The sequence below is a fragment of the Actinia tenebrosa genome, unplaced genomic scaffold (genome assembly GCF_029948245.1).
Source record: "Actinia tenebrosa isolate PJP-AT-01 unplaced genomic scaffold, QUT_ActTen_1.0 PGA_scaffold11__36_contigs__length_13525064, whole genome shotgun sequence".
Taxonomy (NCBI): Eukaryota; Metazoa; Cnidaria; class Anthozoa; order Actiniaria; family Actiniidae; genus Actinia; species Actinia tenebrosa.
The window spans coordinates 8,392,541-8,417,317 of record NW_028292571.1 but is presented as its reverse complement, the minus strand read 5'-3'; the positions used below and the strand labels follow the sequence as shown (position 1 = coordinate 8,417,317).

Below are 24,777 nucleotides of genomic sequence, written 5' to 3'. Positions count from 1 at the left end.
CCGGAATCCAGTTTATAATGGAATCCGGAATCCGCTACTTTGAAATTCAAAGTATACACTCAAATGCTATCGCCTTGACCTAGACTGAACCGATGTAGCCCCTTCCCCACTGTGTAATATCTCCACCAAGAATATCTGTCATCGGATGCTGATTTAATTGATAGACGATTCTACTTATACCGGCAAGTATATCACTAATATAATTTTCAGAGAAAGTATCTGAAAATTAAATATCTCGAAAATTTGGGATATATGTCTGTCTTCGTTTTAGTTTGGGGATTTTCAAAGCTGGAGGATGAGATTTACTGGAAAAAATATTTGTCAAGAAAAAAAATTGCATGGTTGTTATATGTTTCAACCCCATTATGAGCTCCTTGCGACAACGACAACAACAACAATAAACTATTTGGCACTGTATACTAGAAGTACATAGGTGTTTTTTTCAGATAATCAAAAAATATAAAAGTATATTATTTCAATTTCTAAAGTAGCAAAATACATTGATGTATTTTAGATAATTTGTCGTAATTCAAGCTTTCTAGCTATTGTCTATAAGGAACCCGTTTAGAAGCTATCTTTTATAATTCTTCTCTTGCGTTATTAAACGGTTCGGCATATAGATAAAGATTATTCCAAGTTCTTTGTATCTTTGTACATTTTCAAGTTTTTCATTATTGATATAGAAATTAAAGTTCATTACTCATTCTTTTTCCACTACTGTTAAAAAAAACATAATTTTAGTTTTCTCTATATTAATATATATTTTAGATGTGTCATAAAACTTTTGCAAGTTGTTCAATTGGGGTTGGAGAGCTGATTTCGTTTGTTACTCAAAACAAAATGCTGAATGCCTATTCTTTATTTGCTTCTCCCCCTCCCCCCCCCCCAACCCCCCCCCCCAACCCCCCCCCCCCCCCATCCTACACTCAATATTTTTCTCTCTTTGTTTATTTCTACAACCTCCCAAGTTCATCATATTCTTATTGACGCAGTCAAATTCACAGTGATAAAGATTTTGTAAAACTTGGGCTCCCTGTGGGAAAAGCAAGATGGCTTATTTGAAGCTATTTCAGCCCATAATACACACGGGCCTTTGGAAATTAGGGTACCCCCAATAGTGAACTTTACTCAAAATAATAAAAAAAACATTCAATAAAAACTTCTGCAATGCAATTAGCTAACATTGTGTGTATATTAGCGTCGAAAAAAGAACTTTGGTCACCTTACTTCTAGCACTTTTTATTCTTCGTGCCGCCTAAACATATGTAGTCGTTTCTTCAGGAGCTTCTTGAACTTTGTATATAATGATAAGTAAACTCCCCCCCTCCCCGAGGACCAAAAATCTTCAGCGGTCGTGATTAGAAATATTCAGGGGGCACCACAGGCAGCCCAAACTAAGTTCCTGTGTATGGTTTATAAGGGATTGTATGGGAGTTAATAAATCAATAAATCACTTTATTAAGTGTCTAGTCGTTATGATGAAGTAATGATGAAGACATAACAACAACCCGATACTGTGCTGGTATACGCCTAGCGATGCCATGCATTTTGTACAGAAGGGGGGACAACTGTCCTTGCAGCAAATTCTGAAAAGGGTATAGAAGCCCCTCCACTGGCCTGTTATTCATTGGCTTCTTCCTAAGAACGCTTACTAGTTTTACTCTTTGAAGCGTAAGAACAGTTGACTCCTGCTAACAAAAAAGACGCCTCGTGTATACCCGGTAAATCTAGCGCTGTAGAATTGAATGTAATCAGTAAAAACGTGGTCTTGAGATAACATATAGAGACGGCTGTCGTCTCGTAACTGTCATCTCCAATCGTAAAACAAAACCACGAATGGCATTAAAAGATTAAAAAGAAAAAAAATCTTCGCTTGTACAATATAGATTTCAAAATTTGACTTTTGGATTTTTCATGACATACGTATTTGGTCATAATAGCGCTGTTGGGCATTGCAGGTGGTTCTCAAGGGCTTTTTTTCGAACGTGCTGCTAAAAAAAACTGAACGCTGAACAGCATTAAAACCCGGTACATCTTTCAGCTTGGTTTTGACCCAGAATTAGCTGGCTAGCTTTCAGCCGATAACCTTAACGCAATCACTACCATTTCCTCTATCAGCAGACACCTCAATACGTTATAAGGGAGTGCTTATCTGAATAAGTTTGAAGCCATGAATAAATTAACACTGGTTGTAAACACTTGGTGTTTCTTAATGAATTTGGAACCCGTCGAAGCGAATCATTCATGTTTGCCTCGCTCGTTTAACACGGAAACATCGAATAAAATATCCTGATTCAATTCTCTGGGAATGAGGAACGTGAACGAAGAGGTTCCTCTGGAGCCGAAAGGTGACAAGTCAGCAGAGACATATGTTGTGAATAAAGGACCAAAAGGAGGATATATCTTCACCAAACTGAAGCTTCTACTTCTGCTTCTTCTACTTATAATTCTTATCATCATTATAATAATTCTAGCCGCTTTACTCGGTGCAGAACGAACGAAAAACGGAGCTAAAGGTGAGTAAGCTATAGAAATATAATACTATATTTTAAAAAATCATCGTTGTTTTTAAGGGTTAACAATTTTTCCTTAAAAAACATAAGGCTTATTATGATTTATAGAATCTGCTCCTTTTAAAAAATACATACATAAGTAAATATATATTTGTTTGAAAAGAAAAAGTCAAGACAACATTTTTCCCGACAAGCCTGTTTCGTGAATTGCTTCACTCTTCAGGGGATTTAAGTAAGTATATATATATATATATATATATATATATATATATATATAGTTTGTATTATATATTCATATATATTGAGTGACATACTTATGCTTAGGAATGGTAAAAATTTAGTGTTATAATTTTTGTCGACAATGAAGCGTGGTGAACTAGACGCTCTATCTCCCATGCATTCGCTTCTCGGCAAGGAACCTGTCTGTCTTTTCTCACATCTAGCATAAATAAAAGATAAAGATACATGTTTGATATACTCTATATTACTAAGATTGCCTGATAAATCTTGAGTGTGTCTTACCGCTAACACTTTTTTAAAAGGACCAACATAGAAGCTGTACTTGGAGACTACTCGAAATCTTGTTGATGAATTTTTTATGAAAACTTAAGTGAAAATGTATGCATTAAACTACATGTATTTTTGACTTCAGGGTTGAAAAAAAAATCTGACAAATTCGCATATTGGAAACTTTTCTAAAGGAGAAAAATTCCTTACAAAATATGTATCGATCTTAATATATATCAGTCAATTAGAAACTCGAAAATGTTGTTTTAAAATCAAGAGGTGTTTTTGAAAAAAAAAGCCAAAACAAATACCCGTCACGCAATACCAGCGTAGGAGGTCACGCAATGGGTTTTCACTAAAACATTAGTCAGTTTTCATTCTACTTTTCAGCATTTTCCCCCCCTTTTTTTCTACTTAGTGTTTGAAAGTTTTATCTGTGCCATTATTTTTAATTATTAATATTTTTCAAGCTTCAGTCACTAAGAATCAAACATTATTTTTAGTTTGCATATTTTGCTTTACTAATTTATTCTGCAGTTTATTGTTGTAAATCAGACGGTTAAGATAGCCATGCTGTTTCAGTATGGGAGACTATCAATGCGTTTAATTAACCATTCTGAGGCTGAGGAAAAACACTCGGTCAAGTTGACATTGAAGTGCATTGTGGGATTGTTTTAGGTGACGAAGCAGACGCCATCTTGAAAATATGCTCCATAAAACATTCACACAATTTTGCAATGCCAGCCGACCAGGGTTTTTTTCAACCTCGAATCGGATTGGTTAATGGACCTTTCTATATCTTGGGTGTAATGTTTTCCCATTTCATACCACTTGAAATTCTCTTTAGAATAAGATTATATGTTCGATTTGTGATCCATATTTAGCCCCCCACTTTTTGTGAAATTTTAATACATTTTCAATAAACTCAGCTCCCCCACCTTGCCATACAATGTCACTATTGAGACCCCCCAATCAAAAAACTGCTCCGCCGTCCCTGATGCACGTGGTTAACACTAGATCGTAGTCGATTTCCGATTTTTTACAATCTAAAGTTTCAATCTACGTACACGATCACGACTACAAAGACAGTGCCTCTCTAAAAGTTAAACACTCAAACTCGTTCTCGTACAGTCGTCGTCGGATCTAAAGGTCTCTATTCATGTGGCTTCTCATGTACAGCCGTTAAACTCTTGGACATAACTTGTGGTCTGAAATATCATATCCAAGGTAAATAGGTCCATTTCAACAAAACTAAGTACCCAAACCGCCATAGACTAAACACGATATATGACTCTTTCGTAGCCCAATACCATGACAGTAGGTCGAATGGTGGAAATAATAGCCCACATAATAGCAAAATATCTTAATCACTTTCAGTGTAAGTCGTTTTACAGTTATCCTGCGCTTTAAACCTTCTGTCTGCGCATGCGTACTCGTTTAAAAAATCGAAAGTACTAGCAACAGTAAATTGAAACAAGCATGAAAATGCGGAACAGTCTTTTTAAAAATACCAGGTTTGAGCATGATATTATTATTATTATTATATATATATTTTTTAACATCATTGGCGTATTTTGCTCATCTTAGATCACGCTTCATTCCCTTCATTTATTTATTCTAAAAAAATCGTGCCTTCTGATTTGCTGTTTGAGTGGTCGGTTCTACTCAGTATCTGCCCGCGGTCGCCGTCCGGTATCATGAGACCACTAACAATGATTAAAATCATTTACTACTCTTTGCAACAAAAACTTAAATGAATGGCCGGGAATTTGCCTACGTGATAACTATTTTCACCCCTTTGCGGGCTAACGTTGGACCCTTTCGTAAAAAGTCTTAAAATTGATGTAAACACTTGATAGGAAAGGATTTAACTGCATTAGTTAAAAAATAAATTGGGTGGCCACGGTTACGCGCATTGCACTGTAAAATAAAACAAAACAACAACCACAACCACAAAACAAATATTCTCTGGCCTGATCAAGGCGATAGGACAGCTAAATAACTTGATAATTTGAATTTAGCATGTTTGATCATATTTAGATCTTATTAACCGAGCGGGAGGTCTGTACGGGATAATCTTGATCGAGGTCGGAATGTACAGACCGAGCGCAGCGAGGTCTGTACCCGACTGAGCTCAAGATTATCCCGTACAGACCGACCAAGCTATACTTTTCCTCACAGATAGTCCCGGTGGATCAGTCGCTAAAGAAAAGGGTCCAGGAAACTTAACAACTCCTGCTCCATCATCAGCCTCACCTACAGGCGTGTGGTCCAATACACGACTTCCTGATTACATTGTCCCTACACACTATGATCTACATATGCTGGTCGATCCCAACAACGATGGGTTCAGTGGAAGCGAGGAAATCGTTATTAATGTTATCAAGAAAACGCCTACCGTGCTGCTGCATTCAAATGGCCTGGATGTCACAGAAGTCAAAATAGAGAATTCAAACAAAGGTTAGTATTTGAATTAGCTAGCTAGCTGCCCTTGGACGCATTACCTCCTGGTGCTTTAAGTTTGTATGTGTGTGCCACAGGTGTGTATCGATCTACACAAGATTGCAAAATCATTGCTAGGTTCAAAAAATGAGACGGAAATGGTAGATGGGATGTACGTTAATTTAGATTTATCTAGTGATACATATGTCTCGTATAAGATTCATAAATTGTTGAACTGACAGAGAGCACCAAGATTTTTTAACGTAATTAGATATTTTATATCGACTTATGTCATTTCAGAATATCGTTAAATCTTTGAGCCTTTACGTTTTATGTTATGAACCCCGACCATCATTTTGTAACTAAGTGTACACGAGGCAAACTTCTATGATAGCGAATGTTTCCTCGCATCATAAGCAACTACACAATAAAAGGTATCAGTCAGATGCGTTTTCTTTCCTTACAGGATTAACATTAAAACTGCTCAGTTTATATCGTTGCATTGATTCCTTTACCTCGCCGGATTGCATGACTTGTAAAAGAATGCTTGATTGCAGTTTTGGTCAACTGTCAGTAATAACGGTCTTTGCTTGCAAAAGTATCAAACATATTTTTTAAATGTTTTTTTTTTCCAGATGTAAGCACGATAAAGAAACATTTTGATTTTCCGAAAAACCATTATCACGTGATAGAAACCGCTGAACCACTAGTACCAGGGACCTACGTCTTGGAGTTAAAGTTTAAAGGAACTTATAGCAAATCACTTTTTGGGTTGTTCAAAGGAACCTATAGGAGCAAAGATAATAAAGAAGCGTAAGTACATGGCATAGTTAGAAGTAATACCCTTTATCTAATTCATAGTTCAATGTGTTGACATGTTTTGTCTTTTTCAGACCACGTGTCTGTTTCTCTTTCATTTTCTTCGCTGTTGTTTTATTCTTTTATTCTTTTATTTTTTTATCAACAAGCTAGATTCCGTAGATTCTCGATCTGTGAGTTATATTTATAGCCGGGACAGGGGACACCATAGACCAACGCTGGACATGTGTGGCCGTGCCTTGACTTAGATCCACCCAGATACAGGGTTCAATCTGTGAGTTAGCCATGCCCTGACTTAGATCAGCCCAGGAGTTGTTTCAGGGTTCAATCTGTGAGTTAGCCGTGCCCTGACTTAGATCAGCCCAGAGGTTTAGTTACAGGGTTTTATCTGTGAGTTACTCGTGCACTGACTTTGATAAGCCCAGAGATTGTTTCAGGGTTCAAACAACGTTAGCCTTGTCCTGTCTTTGATTAGCCAAAAGATTGCTTTATGCTGGAGAGGCTATTTTGAGGCCTCGTTCGTCCAAAATACAGCTCCGTAATTCCATGCAACACCCCATGTATGTCGATACTACAAGTCTTCCTTTGAAACTCAGAAATAAAGCAGGCTGAATCGTGTTTGACAAAGTCTTTGTAGAACGACACTTTCATACAAATCCCTTTCAACTTTAGGTCGTTCGTTTCAATGCAATTTGAGCCACTGGACGCACGAAAGATGTTTCCGTGCTTTGACGAGCCCGCCATGAAAGCAACCTTCTCCGTGGACATTACCCACCCTATAGACATGATGGCCTTATCCAACAACATCGCAAAGGAGAAGAAAGACAAGGGGTCTACAAGAACCACCTTCTTTGACAAGACACCTGTAATGCAGACCTATTTGGTGTCAATTGCAGTGGGGCATTTTGAATCGAAAGAGATTACCTCAAAGAATGGTGTAAAGGTGGGTTTACCACTAACACTTTATGCTTGAAGTAGGTGGATCAAATAGATAAGAAATAGTGAAGCAAAACAAAGAACAAAACTTAAGTGTTGGACAATACAGTAAACAATAGAATAATGCTATCCCTTCATTCATATATGCGAAGGAAGTACGGTTAACAATAGAGAATATAAGAGACATTGTATTCCGTCACCCACGAATAATTGTTTTAAGTCACGTCATCCAGGCCAGTTTCTATACATTAACTGTATTGTTGACCCGAATGCCTCGACTTGAAACAATAGTTTGAAGGCAATAGAGCCGCCAATGGTACTAAATGAAACAAGAGAAAATAAGCTAAGAGAAGGAATCTCTGATATTCATGCCTTGTAACCATCATAGGCACCGTGTGATACTATTTTTAGAATCACATTTGCCATCTTTTGCTTTTGTGCACGCCCATACTTCGCGCTCTTCGTTGTCTACATTTCATTTTTTTAACGAATTAAAACATGAGCAGAGTAGAGCGCGCGCAGTACGCGAGTGCAGAAAAACAAACGATCAAATAAATGATCCTAAAAACCACAACAAACATTCTAAAAATAGCATCAAATATCTCTCATGATGGGGCTCGGGGATTATTGTCTTAGTTCATATGCTCTTGATAAAACCATTGCCTTAAAGTGCTAGTATTATTCCGTGTTTTGTTTTTCCTAGATAAGAGCCTTTGCTCAGCCAGGCAAGACTGACCAAATGGACTTTGCTTTAAAGATGGCCAACGAGACATTGACACAGTTGGAAGAGGTTTTTGGCATTCCATACTCCATGACTAAGCTAGGTAACATTAGTACATTTGTTTTTCATCGAAAGTGAGGGTTTCGACTAGGCTTTGTTTAATTGCTTTGTCCACAATGACAAACAAAAGCTACCGGTCAAGTGCTGTCTACGAAATGGTATCTATTGCCTGATGTCAATTAAGCGCATTAACTATATATATATATGTATATGTGTTTATAGATTTGGTTGCCCCACCGGAATGTTATATTGCCATGGAAAACTGGGGCTCTATTCGCTTTGAAGAGGATGGTCTGTTATACAAGAAAGGATTCTCTTCTGAGGAAATTCAACAGGATCTTTTAATGAGATGGCTGCCACATGAGATAGCTCATATGGTAAGAATAGGGAAAGGAATTAAAAGAGAGTAAGAAAGCTGGAAAAGCGAATAGAAGAAAAGGGAAAGACAAAGACAGACGAGGAGAGGAAAGTTTATTAAGGATAATAGACAGAACTGAATAAAATAGAGCCAAGGGGGAATAGTCTAGGAATGAGATGAAAGAATTGCTAAGAGAAAAATTAAGAACAATATTTAATATCACAAATGTTCATGCATATTTGAATTTTACTTTCTTTCCGTTGTCTAGTGGTTCGGCAACCTTGTCACCATGAGATGGTGGGATGATCTGTGGTTGAACGAGGCACTCGCTGATTACTTTAATTATTTTGATGGATCGCCATCCTCTGTTAGCTCATGGAACAGGGTAAGAACAGTTTGTATTATGCAATTGCATGATTGATATTTTAATACTTCGTTCACACGACCTTTTAAACCTGTTTAAATGTTATTTAGTATAACTAGTGGTCGTTCAGACCGTGCGCACGGCTAACTTAATGATTTTCAGCAAACTTTGTTTAACTAAACCTTCTCGGGAAGGTATAGTTTTAATCCTGTTTAAAAATGGCGACCAAATTGAAGGACGTGGAATAGGTACGCAGGTGTAATCATTGTCCATTAGCTGTATCGTTTATTTCACAGGATAAATTATTTCTTCATTCTAACGTGGGTGACGCATTGTTCCTCGATGGACTGGTGAATACTCGTGCAGTCATAACCTCCGTACCTCAGCCAACGATCGACACCTTTGATGATATCGTGTACAAGAAAGGTTCATCGCTGTTGAACATGTTGAAGCATACATTCCCAAGTGTAAACAGGAAGAATTTCATTGCTGGTATGCAGGTACGGACGCGTCGTGTCAGTCTGTTAGAACTCTCAATCATACCATATGTTTTAGGATTTTTGGTTCATCTCGTGGCAACATTGTTGTGTTGTGTATTGCCTGGGGTCTGACAAGCCGTCGGCAATAAAATACCTGAATGAATTGTGGAACGTTTCGATGTAATCCTCTCAGTTTGCTGTTTGCGGCAAGCGATGTAAAATAATGTTTCTTTTGTTATTGCAGAAATATCTAAAGCAACATTCCTACAGCAATGCAGTTGGCGATGACATGTGGTCAGCTTTGCAATCGGTATGTATGTACGTATGTACATAGCATCTGCGCGCAGCAGAATTTTTTTTTTACCTAGCATCAACTTTTATCCAGAAATGACACATTGTAAGAACTCGATCCAAATGACAAAAATGTATATTTGGTGACCAGACAGGGCACGTTACGAAAATGAAGACATCTTGTGAACAAATCATAGCGCGCAGGACCACTGTTCATCCATTCAAAATATAGGCCTTTAGTGCAACGTTAAAACGAAGACGCGATCACGTTTCAAAACCATTTTTCCTTCAAGCGCCATAATACACGGCGTTGTTTTTTCGCGAGTTGTTGCTTTTTCACGCACTAGAGAGAACGTCAACGGCATTATTATTGACAACGGTCGCGCGAGAAAAGCGCTTTGAAAAAAACGTGCTCGCATCATCATCTTCGCGTCGCCGTCTAGGTTTTGCTGTCCTCGTGCTTAAGGTCTCTTAATGTTCATGCAAGGCAATGGTACGTTTGCATTTCTTTTTTTTATAGAGATATTAAAAAAATCAAACATAGCAAGTTAAAGGAATTAAGAATCATAACTGTTAAAGTTTAGTACTTCACCGTGAACAGCCATACCCTTGCAGCACTGATGCACGGGTTTTTCTGTAATCAATTCTACATTTAATATTAATCTCCCAAATGACAACAATATATATTTCCTCTGTTAAAAGGAACGAAATAACGACACCAGGTGATTAAATCACAGCGCGCCAGACGTTCATACATTCAAAATACAGACCTTATTTGAACATACTCTTTCAGCACAGATGCACTTTGGGTTTTTATAATCGTTTCACATTCATTAGTAATAAAGCTTTGGATCTTATTCTCGATTTAAGACATGTTCCGTAAATGAATGTGAAAACATTAAAGAAATTATGGATCCTTGGATGAAAAAGGCTGGTTATCCCGTCCTGACGATCAAGAAATCTAGCACGGCGGCCAACAAGTACACAGTCACGCAAGAACACTTCCTCTACGACATTACCGCTAAACAACAAGATACTTTGTGAGTCTCATTTAAGAAAATTTGGTTGCGTAATTGATAGTTATTATTACTTGATTTGTATTTACCGAGACGCTAGTCTTTTTTTAGTATTTTTTGAACACAATTGAATTTAATAAATAATGAAGAGAGAGTTTTTTCTTCAAATTTTATTTATCTCTGCAAGCGGGACACATCGACAAAGGAGCGTGCGCGCTATATTCACCTGTAGGTGAATATATAACACCATAAGACGTAAATTGTCGCCAGTGATGACCCCGCATTCATTATATTCATTTGTAATATATATATTGGAATTTGAAAGTTGTTGTCTATAACGTTCATGTGTCTACGAGGCAGATGTTACACATTTCTCGTTCTTTGATTTACATCAGATTTTCGGGTTTGTATTGTTTTTGATTAATAGGAAAACAATCAACGTTACACGCTTGGAAGCTTTTGAGGACGAAGATAACTAAAACTAAGAAACACCCTGTGAATCGTTTTGTAGAAATGGAATGTTGGAACACCACATAAAAACTCCTTTGATCGATGAAACACTACAGTAATCGTGATCTTTTTTTCTTTTCTTTGCAGATGGAGCATTCATTTTACATACAGTTTGTCAACGAGTAAATCTAATAATAAACCTGCTACAATTAAATCCAAATGGATCAAAGGCAAAAAACAAGGTACACAAAACTGAAATGGACGGACGGACGGATGGATGGATGGATGGATGGATGGATGGATGGATGGATGGATGGATGGATGGATGGATGGATGGATGGATGGATGGATGGATGGATGGATGGATGAAAGGTTTTCTTTATCCTTCACAAATATATAACATTAAAGCTTTTATCTTCTCTGTGTTTTTAGTCGACATAGAATGGGCTGGCAATGGCTGGATCAAGGCAAACATGGACCTGACTGGTTTTTACCGGGTCAATTATGACGATGACGTGTGGACCAACCTTGCTGAACAGCTTCAACACAATCATTTTGTAAGTGCATCACTATAACTATAATAAAAAGATATAACTAGCTAGAAACTAGTGTGAGCTGCGTCGGTGTTTCTAATGAAACAGTAATGATTAAAAGGTAAATTATACACCGTGAAAAGATGAAAAAACTTACTGACGTTTCGGACGCTAGTCCTCCGACGAAGGACTAGCGTCCGAAACGTCAGTAAGTTTTTTCATCTTTTCATGGTGTATAATTTACCTTTTCATCATTACTGTATAACTATAATACGCAAGTTCAAAACGCCATGTTGTCCCGATTACGAAATAGAATATACGATATTATAATGACATACCCGGTACAATTAGATCACAACTTCACCTGAATGAGACAATGATTACATCCCATGAATCATGATGGTGATGGCATGACATTGGTAACAAAGGTTACAATGATGATAGTGTTTCATCATTGCGTAGCGCTTCATTATTGGTTGCTAACCGACTATCAATATCGTACTTCCTGATGTTTGCAGGTTTTCTCAGAAGCTGATCGTTACGGCTTGATTGATGATGCTTTTAATCTTGTTAGGTAAGGAATGGCTGATAAATTCCTGGGTGCAAAGCGAACCAATGTATTCATCTGTATATCTTCAATATGTGTTTACCAAACAGATATATTTGACAAACATTATCAGCATTATCAGCAGCATCATTACCATGGCCATGACCATCATTATCTCAAAAATCATCAATAACGATTAACATGATCACTACCATCACCACCATGTCACCCACCATAACCACTACCACCATGATAATTCATCAGTACCTTCGAATAAAAGGCCCACTATAATTATCACCATCATCATGATTCATTAATACCATCTCCATGTCATGGGTTCACCGTAATCACCACCATCATCATGATTCATTAATGCCATCTCCATGTTATGGGCCCACCATAATCACCACCATCATCATGATTCATTAATGCCATCTCCATGTTATGGGCTCACCGTAATCACCACCATCATCATGATTCAATAATACCATCTCCATGTCATGGGCTCACCGTAATCACCACCATCATCATGATTCATTAATACCATCTCCATGTTATGGGCTCACCGTAATCACCACCATCATCATGATTCATTAATACCATCTCCATGTTATGGGCTCACCGTAATCACCACCATCATCATGATTCATTAATGCCATCTCCATGTTATGGGCTCATCATAATCACCACCATCATCATGATTCATTAATGCCATCTCCATGTTATGGGCCCACCATAATCACCACCATCATCATGATTCATTAATGCCATCTCCATGTCATGGGCTCACCATTAACACCATCATTTTATCACATCCGACAGGCAAACTATAATATCCTCTGGAAAGAACAGTTAGAATCATATATAAAGAAGAACGGTTTCAGATTAATTGCCAATCAGCAAGAATTGGGAAACGATTTTATGATATTCTTTACTTGATTATTTACTAAGGTGTAATTAATTTCAGAGGACAGCGATTGAACGTAAATAAAGCTCTAGACATGACAAACTATATGATAAAAGAGAACGATTACCTCCCATGGAAATGTGTACAAAAAAACATTGGATACATTCAAAGTATACTTCCACCTCATAGTCACACGTATCATCACTTAAAGGTCAGTACCTAAATCAAAATATATTTATTTAAAGAATAAGTAACGCGCGGTCATGTCTCTGTATTGTGATGTTAACACGCTGGGAGCTGTAGAGCACGAGAGAAGCAAGCTTAGGAACACGAGGAGTATTCGGTCCAGTGTTTCTCTTGCTTGATGTCACATTACACGGACATAAGCAGCGGTTTTATGATATTGTTTTTATAAGATATTTTTAAACAGTTTTGCCTAAACGTGTCGCTGTCGACCTCTGCGCGCGTTATGTCTTAAGTATTGCATCCAGCCAATGAACACGCGCCCATGCGCCCGAGCGCGTTATATTTTATATGTTTTAAAAGTGGAACTATAAACCATTCTTGAATACAGGTCCAAAGATTTTGATGTTTTTCTTCAGCAGTTAAACGTGAAAAAAAACAACACTACCTTCCAAGTAATATGGTGGTGATAACTTGTGGGACCTGTTTGATACTAAAACGAACGAACAACTTGTAAATCAGCTCAAAGGAATTGACTAAAAAAATATTTGAAAGGGATTCTGGTATGCATTAGTTGTATTAAGACGTCAAAATGACGATTTGTCTGTTAACATTTAATCTACCTTTGATTTGTTCGTACAGCGGTATATGGCTTTCCAAAGTGAGAAGTTATTCAATGATCTTGGAGTTCAAGATTCTGGGGAACATCTTGACAAGTAAGAACAAGTTTTATAGATCTCAGTAATTAAAGAACGCCTTAATGAAAAAAGTAGAAAGGAACGCTTTTAACAATTAATTGTGCTCAATGAATTTGTTTCTTAGACTAAAAAGGCTCATTGTAACTGGATTCCAATGTGACTTGGGCACCAAGAAATGTCTGGGAAACCTGACAAGGATGTTTAATGAATGGAAGAAAGATCCTTTAACAACAAGGTAAAATAAACTTTTTGCAATAACTTACAAATTTCTCGCGCGGTAATTGGTTATTTTTTATCATCAATAAGAGGACAGACAGATAAAACTGATGTCAACGAGCGCGCGCTCTTTCCGTTGGTTGTTTTGATCACTAAAAAGTTTTTATCGTTTTTTTTATTGTAAAAAAACAAATACACATCGGTTTTTTAAGTGTATGTCCTCTTATTGACAATAAATTTCGTCATCACATTGTCAAAGTAGTATGCGCACTACTTTGACAATGTGATGACGCAATTTATCGTCAATAAGAGGACATACACATAAAAAGCAGATTTGTATTTGTTAAGTGTGCTGAATGTCATGTGAACTACTCTGGACAAGCTTGAAAAGTCAGTTAATTCATTGGATGATTGATTGATTGGTTGGTTCAGGCTGGTTGGTTGGTGATTAGTGAGTGATTAATGATTGTTGCCAGTGGTAGGTAATTGTTGGTGGGTTGGTGGGATGGTGGGTTGGTGGGTTGGCGGAAAGCTTGAATCTTTAATAAATAATTCCATTCTTTGTATTAACCGTGCTTTGCCTCGACTAACTTCGTTAAATATATTTTCCAGCGTAACCCCAGCTCTTCGTAAACTTGTGTACTACTATGGCGTCAATCAAGGAATTCCAGAAGACTGGGAACGAGTACTGCAGGAGTTAATGAAGACGAGCGTACCATCAGAAATACAACCACTTCTCATGGGACTGGCAGGATCACGTGATACCTGGACCCTTTATAAGTAAGATCATACTTGTTGCATTATTTTATTGTATCCACCGTATTTTACCACGTTTCGTACATCGATTCACTGATCAAATACAAAGCGTTCAATCGATACTGCAATGTTCAATTTGAATAACCCGTTCAAACCACCTTGTATCCTCGACTGAATGCTTTGTGTGTGACCATTAACCGATTTATGGAAAGTGGTGAATGCTGATGTATATCAATCTTTTTTATTTCTGATATAGATACATGAAAATGGCGGGAAACCAGACAATAGTGAAGAGACAGTATGCTAAATACGTGTTACATTATGTAGCCAACCATAACCCTGATGGACCTGATGTAGCCTGGACGTTCCTCCAGCTCAACTGGCAAGACATCAAACAAAAGTAAGGATTTACGCAAACATGAAAGATAATAAAGGAAAGAATGGACAGACAGACAGAAGGCAGGCAGGCAGTACGCTGCCCTTGGCAGAAACGAATAGGTTCAGGGCTGAGTATCTTTAATTAAATAAGGAAGAAAACAGAAATGAAACTTTTAAATCTATTGATGTTCACCGTTAATTATAAAACATTAAAAAAAGCTTGGTAATAAAAACAGCAGTTTTGGTTGAAGAATTGTTCATTTCACGAAGTCACGAAGTAAGTTGTGCCAAACTCCCACTCGTTTCTGTCAAGGATTGTCGAGAGTGAAGAGTGATCGGTATGGAATATTTTCATGATTTGTTCTAACGAGGCTTGTGACAGTTGTGGAGTAGAAACAGCTACATTAAGTAGAAGAATGACAATGAAAAAAAAAATTTTAACCACATTTACCATAATTACACCGTTATTGTCTCACAGCGGTGGCCCCATACAAGCGATGATGACGTATATACCAACAATCACAAGAAGACTCTCTACTTCTTATCAACTAGAGCAGGTAAAGATTGACTTGATAGCCATGTTTGTTGTCGGTCCTTTGGAAATAAGATCCTAAAGGAATGAGTAAATATGTAAATAATATCAGCACAGAAGAAAATATATACACCGAAAAAATTGCAGACAGAAGTTCGGTAAGATTCTACATCGTTGTAACGCCAAATGGATTGCAATCACTTCGCCCATAGTGCATTTCGGGCTTGGTAAGCATCATCTTCACCACCATTTTTGATTTATTTCCTCTTTCGTCATAGTTTAATAATACGGCAACAGGTGCCATCAGGTGTCATGCGCCGCTATACGGCAATGTGTCGCACCGCTGTCGGTACGAAATAAGAAGCCTGGGGACGTGGGTTTGATTCTAGCCTTGACTGAGCAGGATATGTGAGATGAGTTTGTTTGATGTGTTGTTCTCTCCCTACTCTTCTCTTCCGGGTTCTCCGGCTTTTTGGTTGAGTGTTATAGTTCGTAAATGTATGTGATGGGTGGGAGTGATGGGTGCAAAAAATCAGCTTAAATTACTGAAGTTTGATAAACTCTTTCTATATTCTTACAGCTTACAAATTTCATCAATAAGAACCTGAATAGGGAAGCGATGCCAAGAGGACTTCGAAAGGCTGTAGAGATCGTAAAGTTGAATATCGCCTGGCGAGCCGCTCATGAACCCGATCTGGAGAGATGGCTGAAGAACTTCTTAGCAAAACAAAATCTACCCGTCCAAAAATTCCGGCCATTTGATGGGTTTTCTGAACCAGCGTGAAAACGTACTTCTCAAGTCAATAGTCCTCTTTATCTTGGGCGTAATGCATGTTTTACCGGGCCCATTTCAGACCATGTGCCCTCCCCTTGAGTATCATTAATATTTTTTTTAAATTTAAACATATAAATTCTTTAAGTTTGCTCCAAGAGCTCTCATTCGAGCTCATCTAGGGAGTGCACTTGACGCAAATGAAATAAAGAATCCTATAGAGATTTTGAACCACCGCGTGACGGCAGCCATGTTAGATGGCAGGAACAATACAATCGTTTTACATGAGAAAGAATAAATTCCAAAGAGCAAAGGGATTTTATTGTTCTGGCAACTAACCACAGGCAGCCCAAGCTGTAGTTTGAGCGTTGGCACTTGCAAAACCTCTATAGAGACGTCTCTTGTATAGAAAAAACGACTTCCGGGTTCCAAACGAAAAGCAGTCCTATGAAGATTTTTCTTACTTTTTCTCCATGACAGGATCTTTCGTCCAAAGTTCTCATAGTTTCAGGTGAAGGTTGAATCATTGAGAACATTTTTCTTGACAGCTAGGTTTTGCGAGCAGTTGGACCCGGAAATACGTCACAACTTAAAAGTTCTATCCCAAAAGGAATGCAACGGGGTCTGAAATAGGCAAAACATTATTGCGCCCAAGGTAAAATTATATTGTCTGAAATATACTGTTTTCACGCCGTTTTGAGCACTGGCACAAAATTCTATGTTAAAATATAATGTCACCAAAGCTCTTGATGAAATTCCGTTTTGAAACATCAAAACATGTATCAATTGTACGTTTGCTGCCATTTTTGCTATTTAAAGAATCTAAATTTGTAGGCGGCAATGGCTCAAATATTCAGTGATATCGCTGGATTTTGAATTTCTCTGAGTCAGTCAAACAGGCTGGCAGATCGACAACCCAGTGTTAGTACAGCTCCTGATATTGGGCTAGAGTACACACCATATATCCGTAAAAAACATTTCAAGAAATTACACAATTAAGTAAGTTCAGTAGACCTCAGTAGACCGTAGACCTACAAAACTTTGCACTAAGGTGTACAATATTTTAGTTAACTTTTTCACGGATATACACTTATTTCAATAAAGTTAGTCACCAAAAACCTAGAAAGCTGAGATCACTGAGCATCATGGGAAACTTTTCATATCAAAAAAGCATATATATACAAAGCTTTTTTAATACAAACTGCAGCTCATGATGCTCAGAAGAGGTGAGACTGTAACCGGTAAAAGATTCGCAAGTCCATGCACAGTTATCAAGCGGTTGAATGTGTAAAATGAATTTACCAATAATCCTTGTCGGCCTCAGCTTTATAGCTTTTCAGGTGACTAACGTTATTGAAATAAGTGTATGGTGTGAACTATACTAGTAATTGCCAATATGCCATCTATACAAAAGACCTGGTCTTTTGGGTATCCATTTCAAATCACGTGTCATTCCATTCCGAATAAAAGAGTTAAGATAGTACGCGCGCGCTGATTGGTCGAAAACTGTGCTATATTAGTGAACGGAGCACAAAAAAAGCTGTTTTTTTCATCAATCATCTCTCTCCTTGTGTGCAACATTTAAGCAAAGAAATGATACTTGAATGACACGTGGTCTAAAACGGGAAAACACCAATGCCCAAGGTAAAGTGGTGTATATAACGGTCAGGTGTTGTCTATTTTAGTTGGTGGGAAATGATGCACGCTATCTACACGACACCGTTGATTATGCAGCAACAGTAAACACTATGCACGCAAAGGCACTTGGGATGCCCTGGCTTCTTTACTCAGCCTATAGTAGAACATGGGAAGTGAGGTGGGGGGAAGGGGAGTAGAGGAGTTGGAATAAGCCACAACAGCCAACCAGATATAACAAAGACTGCATTTTACCTTAGTATTATGCTTTTATTCCCCAGTTACCATAGCAATATCAAATCACCATAGCAACGATTATTCCTCGATGAGTTACGAGATTGTAAAAAAATAAAGTTACAAACATCACTACAGTAGTTTATCAGTTACTAGGCGTCTACTCAAACTTGGAACCACAGGCAACCCGAAATTGTATACTCCCTGCTTTTCCATTAGCATCCGCGCCTGGTAATTCAGTAATTCATTATTATTTTTTAATTATTACAATGGATTTCCTGTGGTTCCATACTATAGATACCAATAATATCCAAGCTGCCTGGTCGACCAAATATTATAACAATGTATCCCCTAAAATTAAACCTTAACTAAAATATGAAGAGTTAGAGTGCAAATAATATACCCGTGAAATAGTTAGGATGAAATAGGAGATAGTTAGCGCTTAATTAGACAAGACATAGGAATTCAGTGAGGCATGACAAGGGCACGGGCGTTTACTAGAGTAACAACTCAATACGAAAATGCCCAATAGATACGAAAATGCGAACATGTCAAATTATACGAAGGAAAAGCATGTATAATATAATATTGTTTCAGTTTTTGTAAGTGTGTTTAAAATGCGCGCCTTTGAGTAGCACACGTGCACTAGTTTACCGTCACGGCTCGCCTATTTTAATTAATTAGACGTAGGCAACCAAAGGTTAGTAATTAGTTAGTTAGCTATCTATTTCACGGGTATATTATTTGCACTCTATTCATCAAATCCATAAGTATCGACTACTATACTCCAATACCATTGGTCAACCTGGTACCAGGCCATTGTGTTGCGCGGACGAGAACGTCAACCCTATACTATACTTGTTTTTGCATTGTGATGAGTTGAATAGTTATAACAGTATGCAAACATTGATTTGAAACAGAAACAAGTTTTACAGGTTTGTTTTTGCGTCCATAATTTGGACAAATATAGGAAACATTTTGAGATTATCACGTGACACAAGACAAAAAACCCGTTCTTGCATAGGATTCCATTAACATTATTTTACATTAGTTTACTTTGCATTAATTTATACAAATAAATATCTTATACATTTTTATCTTCATAAGAGTCTTTGAGAATATTATTGTGAAGATGGAAAAAAAACTGTTATCGACTTTCACATCCCCATAACCCCATAATGCCTTGCGCCTTTGGGGGGTAACCAATCAAAAAACTGTCCCAAATTGAAAGTTTTCTTAATTGAATTTATACTATACCTGCTTTTATCTGTACAATACTGATTATTAGTTTATTCCAAGTTATTTTTGCGTGTACAGATCATCAAGAGTTTTGGTCTTACAGAAAATGTATCAGTTACTTACGAAAAAAAGTTTAAAATTTACCTTAAACGTCTTCAAGCTTCTATCTTTTTCTGTTTTCTACTTCTTCATTTTATCTTTGGATACCAAACAAGGTATTTCCAACACTGTCTGATCAGCCTTCAGCAAAATAAGTGGATTTTTACCCTCTGGTTACCCCCCAAAGACGCAAAGGATTATGGGAATGTGAAAGTCGAAAATGTCGAGTAATCTTGCTAAGACTACTATTGATAATTGACTAAATGTGCAACTATGGTTATGTCACGTGACTTATCCCCAGTCATTTTTAATCGACTCATCAGGTGCTTCTAGAGTCTGACGAGTGACATACGAGGTTTTGTATACCCTTATCATTAAATAATTAATATTTTATTAATGTAGCAATAAGTATTGCTTTATAATTTGGCGCCTGTTTAGCGACGTAAATCCACGATTTACCTCTTTCAAAAAAAGATTGTCGTTGCTGGAGGCGATAGGAGATAGGTAATTCCAAGATCCAAGTATAGCTGGAATAACTCGTTTATTTTATTATTATTCTCATCAAGAACACAGAGGATATGCTGAGATTTCCAGCGTTGTTTGTAATCGACGTTTTAAGTACCATGATTGTTTAATTACACGACCGTATTTCCTTTCCGTCTTGAAATAACCTATCACCTATCGCTTATGGCTCCCAACCGTCAACCTTTATTGTAATAGGTGTATAAGCAATTCGAAATGAAGGAGAGATAGAAAGAAAAGAGAGAGGGATAAAGAGAGTGTTAAAAAAGTTCAGGTAACTGTACTAAGTATAATATTATCTGAGAAATGAAAGACGTATATTATTAGTCCGTCATTCTTATTCCTTTGAAGATATCGCAAAAATAATTTGAATAATTCATTCTTGACAGGGGGAAGTAAATCCATATAAAATTGAAGTAATTTAAGTCGAACGTTAGCGACTCTCTCTTTAGTAAGTTACACGATACTCTTCGCCTTTTTTTTTTTTTTTTTTTTTTCATTTTTCCCATGAAGCCAATTTTTTGGGTTGCCTGTGTCGAAGTTTTTGAAATCACAAGTATGGCAAAAAAATTGAATTTAACAGTTTTTTGACTATCAAAACCTTTTTCAAAATGTAATTATGACCTTATGGTATTTTGAGGTACGTTTGTATGTACTCAAGCAAGAATATCCTTAGGACCGGGAAAGAGAGGGTAAATTAACTTATTACTATTATGGTACACAAGCACGTGACTGTAAGTCGTCTAACATCCAACACAGGTAGCCCAAGCAATGGAAAAAAACAAAGTTGAAAATTATCGTGTCTCTTGCTTTTCTAGATAAAATCGGCTTATGCGAGGCGAACAATAAACGTATGACCAGCTCTGATATTTACAAATTTTAATGAACGAGTTTAGTCCCTGTAAAACAAACGGCTTTTTGTTTTATTTGAACAGAAACGCTCGTGCTTAAAAATGATGTTAAACATCAAAACCGGTCACGCATTACGTTCTAATATAACGAGTAACTTGCTTTATAATAATAAATAGTACGGGGGAAATATAAGGTTAAAAAAAATTCAACGCAAATATCACTGACATTCTTTGAAATGTTTGCCTTTATCACGCGATTTGGCTTGATTATAGACCAAAAGGAGCAGTTTCTCCTTACTTGAAGTCCTATTTATGTTAATTTAATTAGAGGATAAGAAAAACAATTAAACAGAGATGGTCCCGGCTATGAATACCAATATTAGAACTAAACATTTGCTAGGGGAAACAAGTTTGAACATTAAAGGAAAGTTCCTGAGAAAAAGTTAATCCTTTGATCTGGAACATATAACAAGTGCAAAAATATTGGGCAAAGGCCTTAATATTTTTTTGCAGTTTCAATAAAAAGAAAGTTGTTTTGTGAAGAGAGATTTTACATATTGAAGTATCACGTGACTAGGCAAGCATTTCAGGTCCACCAATCAATAAACACTATTCATTCCTACCATATCCTAATTCATTTTCGTTTACCACTTCTCTTGTATCGCGGAAGTACTCCTCGTCATTCTGGAAATCCTCTTGTGATGGATAGTAATAATTACGAGCAAACTGTCTTTCATTACTGTACTCGGGTTCTTCTCGGTAGTCGTTGTGTCCAGGGTACTCCTCTGGTATCAAATCCTCCATGCCAGTCATTCTTTCTTCTAAATCTTCGAATTTCACCTGCTTGGTATGGGCTTTGAACCAATTGATTGCGTCGTGTCTGTTCTGATTGGACCAGTCCACGTTTGCTTGAATGCTCTCTAAGCTCTGTTTGCTGGCACGTACCGCAGATGCCATGTCATGATTATCAAAGAATGCCTTGACCTGAACAAACACATCATTCTTTATTAACAATGTGGTTTGGCGATACATAGACCAAAAGTAGGGCTGGGGATTTTGTCCACGCTAATCCACAGGGACCCCATCAAAATAGACCTTGGATCGAGAACCGTTTAGCCAAGTGGGGCTTTTAAAGTTTCTTAATCGTTTTGACTATTCGTGTCAAAATAAAAAAAACAAAAAACAAAAAAAATTCATCTCATGGAGGATTGAATTTGAGATTGGTGATCCACTCGCCCCAGAACCAAAGAAGCATGAGGCCATTGGCCATTACGAGGTCGAAGAAAAAACTTGGTGGAGTTGGCGGTGCAGTGCAATAAGGTGTTGTTTTATTGGACATATTGACGAGATGACGTCTGTTCCGTCCCCTAAAACAGTCCCAAAATGCACTGCAATATCAACTAGAACCAGTGGAGAAGACTTTAGCCACATCGATTATCTTGTACGAACTTATGGTTTGGAATCACTTAGACCAAAGAACAGTAAGCCCCATACTCTAGTTTCGAGATGGTTGTGTCTAGATGGGATACCGCAGTCCAGGTGATTTCACCGGGGAACAGGAATCCAGGGGGTGGAGGATAGGGTAGGGGGGAGCTCAAAATATTTTTTGCACAGCCAAAAGATGACAGTCATTGCCATCCGGTAATAACAGCGGAGAGGGACAATATATGTAAAGTTCCTTAACCTCCCCTCCCCTCTCACCTATAATACCCACCTTTTTGTACATTTCCTTAGTACTAAAGTGCGATGACGTTCTGAGGATAAGACGGCTGAAATCAAACGAACCAGTGGCATACCTATGGTGACAAAAATAGGAAAAATATTGCGTATGAGTGTGAAAATACTGCTTTGTTTTCAAATAAACTGAATTAATCTCATGAATCTCATAAACAGCCCACAATGACAGGAAACAGATGTACTACATATGTAATCAACAACAACCGCTACTAACGCGCGCTCTGGTTGGCTAAGTAGCGTGCACCATATTCCCAATCGTGCATGCTGACGTCCAACTAGCGTGTATAGAGATTTATTTTCTTAATTTGTGTTTTGTTTCGCACAAAAAATTCAAGAAAATAAACCAGAAAAACCATATACAACCATATTTTAAGGTTAAAACCACATATATTTCACGCCAGAGTGTCACGCAATTCTGTCAGCACGAGTGACAAAATGGCGTCGTGTTAACGTTAAGCGTCATAATAGTCGAAGTTATTTTATCCTTTTCTACTAAAAAAAGGTATTTAAGAAATGGAGAAAAAATCTACTATCTATATTCAAACCAACATCCAATGCACTTGTTATAAATTTTCATTTGAATGTTTCATGCTTACCTTTTATAGAGCTCATCCCAGTTACTTTGAACAAAATCCCAAGCTTTTTGACGAGCCACGCAGTTACCAGCAACTGACGTTATCACAGCTACAGTATCCTGACTGCGAAACTTTGTTCTGTCCAAACTCATTTTCAACAGTCTAGAAATGTAAACACGACAATCATAAAGCACTGTTCAAGGCAGCAAGCAGGTCAATCACAACATTGACAGTACGTGTTACTCCTCCCAGTAGACCGAGGCACTTGTGATTCCTTTATCGACTTCGTAGCGTTTGTTATGTTAACCCAAAGGTGCATTTCAGATGGTCCACGTGATGCTAATGCTGTACCACGTGGACAATTTTTATACCACGTGATTAAAACTTGACTGCATTTCGGTCACGTGGTTTAAAAAACTTGTCCGTGCATCACGTGAACGATTTGAAATGCACTAGAGGTTAACATAACTGACGCTACAAAGGTGATTAAAGACCATTGCCTGGATCTACTGCGAAGAGTAGTAATCATATGCGCTTTTCCAGTGGAAATAGGGATATAGCAACGTGACTAAGAAAAGTCCGAGCCATGAATTAACCGTAATCCAAAACGTCTCAACATGCATGACCTCTGCATATAAACCGTCCTTTTTTCACGAGGGTAGCACTTAATAGCCAGTGGCTAACAAACCTGTGGACCTCATTCCATGATAGAATTGGAATTTAGGAGTTGATTTTTGAGGAGGGAGGAAAACCGGAGAACCCGGAAAACCCTCGAAGCACAGGAGAGAACCAACGAACAACTCTACTCACATACAACACCGAACCCGGCGGGACTCGAACTCGGGTCGCATTGATGAGAGGCGAGCGCTCACACCGCTACGTCACCCGTGCTTCCCATTTTTTCCAGAGTGATGGAAAGTTAACAGTCTACTAAGGTTCAGTAGTTTTGAACATACCTGTCCAAGAGAGAGACTTTCTTGGTAGTTGTTAGGGCATACATAAGCTTTCTTTTCTCGGATGCAACAGTTGCACTCAAGTATTCCTTTAACATGTAATCAAACTCTTCTTCACCACCTTCCCGTACACCAATAGCGTAAACCACGTTACGAAGATTAGGAGAAATTCTGCCAAACACAAAAGAAAACAACAATCAATAACGAGTCCCAATTGGATTAGAATAGAGCCTCTATTAAGTGGACAGCAAGAGCGCATAAATAAGAGAGGAAAACGTCTTATATTGTGGCGCGCACCATGTATATTCCCAGTTAGGCTATTTTTAGTAATCGCATGCAGTTTAAATTTCGCCTTACCCTACTCCCGTGCGTCATCAACTTGCGCGCGCGCGGCCTTTCCGTTTATCGTTTTGATTGTTATGATGACTGAAAACAAAACGGAAAAAGCACGTTT

General features: G+C 37.7%; 2 protein-coding genes across 3 annotated transcripts in view; one reads left to right on the top strand and one right to left on the bottom strand.

The window, feature by feature from the left end:
• The first annotated feature begins 2,043 nt into the window (after positions 1 to 2,043).
• LOC116299877 (glutamyl aminopeptidase) lies at positions 2,044 to 18,479 on the top strand. 2 transcript variants are annotated; one of them, XM_089027855.1, is made up of 21 exons: positions 2,044 to 2,516; positions 2,677 to 2,745; positions 5,202 to 5,480; positions 6,098 to 6,275; positions 6,954 to 7,224; positions 7,921 to 8,041; positions 8,221 to 8,375; positions 8,625 to 8,741; positions 9,017 to 9,220; positions 9,444 to 9,509; positions 10,361 to 10,530; positions 11,104 to 11,198; positions 11,389 to 11,513; positions 12,008 to 12,063; positions 13,004 to 13,154; positions 13,769 to 13,842; positions 13,949 to 14,059; positions 14,653 to 14,820; positions 15,053 to 15,196; positions 15,653 to 15,731; positions 16,287 to 18,479. In XM_089027855.1, the coding sequence occupies exons 1-21, from the start codon at positions 2,309 to 2,311 to the stop codon at positions 16,488 to 16,490; spliced, it is 3,045 nt and encodes a 1,014-aa protein (XP_088883981.1). In that variant the 5' UTR covers positions 2,044 to 2,308; the 3' UTR covers positions 16,491 to 18,479. The 2 variants fall into 2 exon arrangements, with proteins under 2 accessions (XP_088883981.1, XP_088883982.1); XM_089027856.1 differs by lacking the exon at positions 2,677 to 2,745 and having other exon boundaries at positions 2,046 to 2,516.
• The window catches only part of LOC116299876 (glutamyl aminopeptidase), a 26,382-nt gene continuing 19,967 nt past the window's right edge, over positions 18,363 to 24,777 (bottom strand). The window contains exons 15-18 of the mRNA XM_089027854.1: positions 24,327 to 24,494; positions 23,392 to 23,532; positions 22,773 to 22,854; positions 18,363 to 22,042 (exon numbers count right to left, since the gene is read on the bottom strand). Of these exons, the coding sequence (XP_088883980.1) occupies positions 21,668 to 22,042; positions 22,773 to 22,854; positions 23,392 to 23,532; positions 24,327 to 24,494 (766 nt within the window). The 3' untranslated portion in view covers positions 18,363 to 21,667. The remainder of the gene's footprint in view (positions 22,043 to 22,772; positions 22,855 to 23,391; positions 23,533 to 24,326; positions 24,495 to 24,777) is intronic.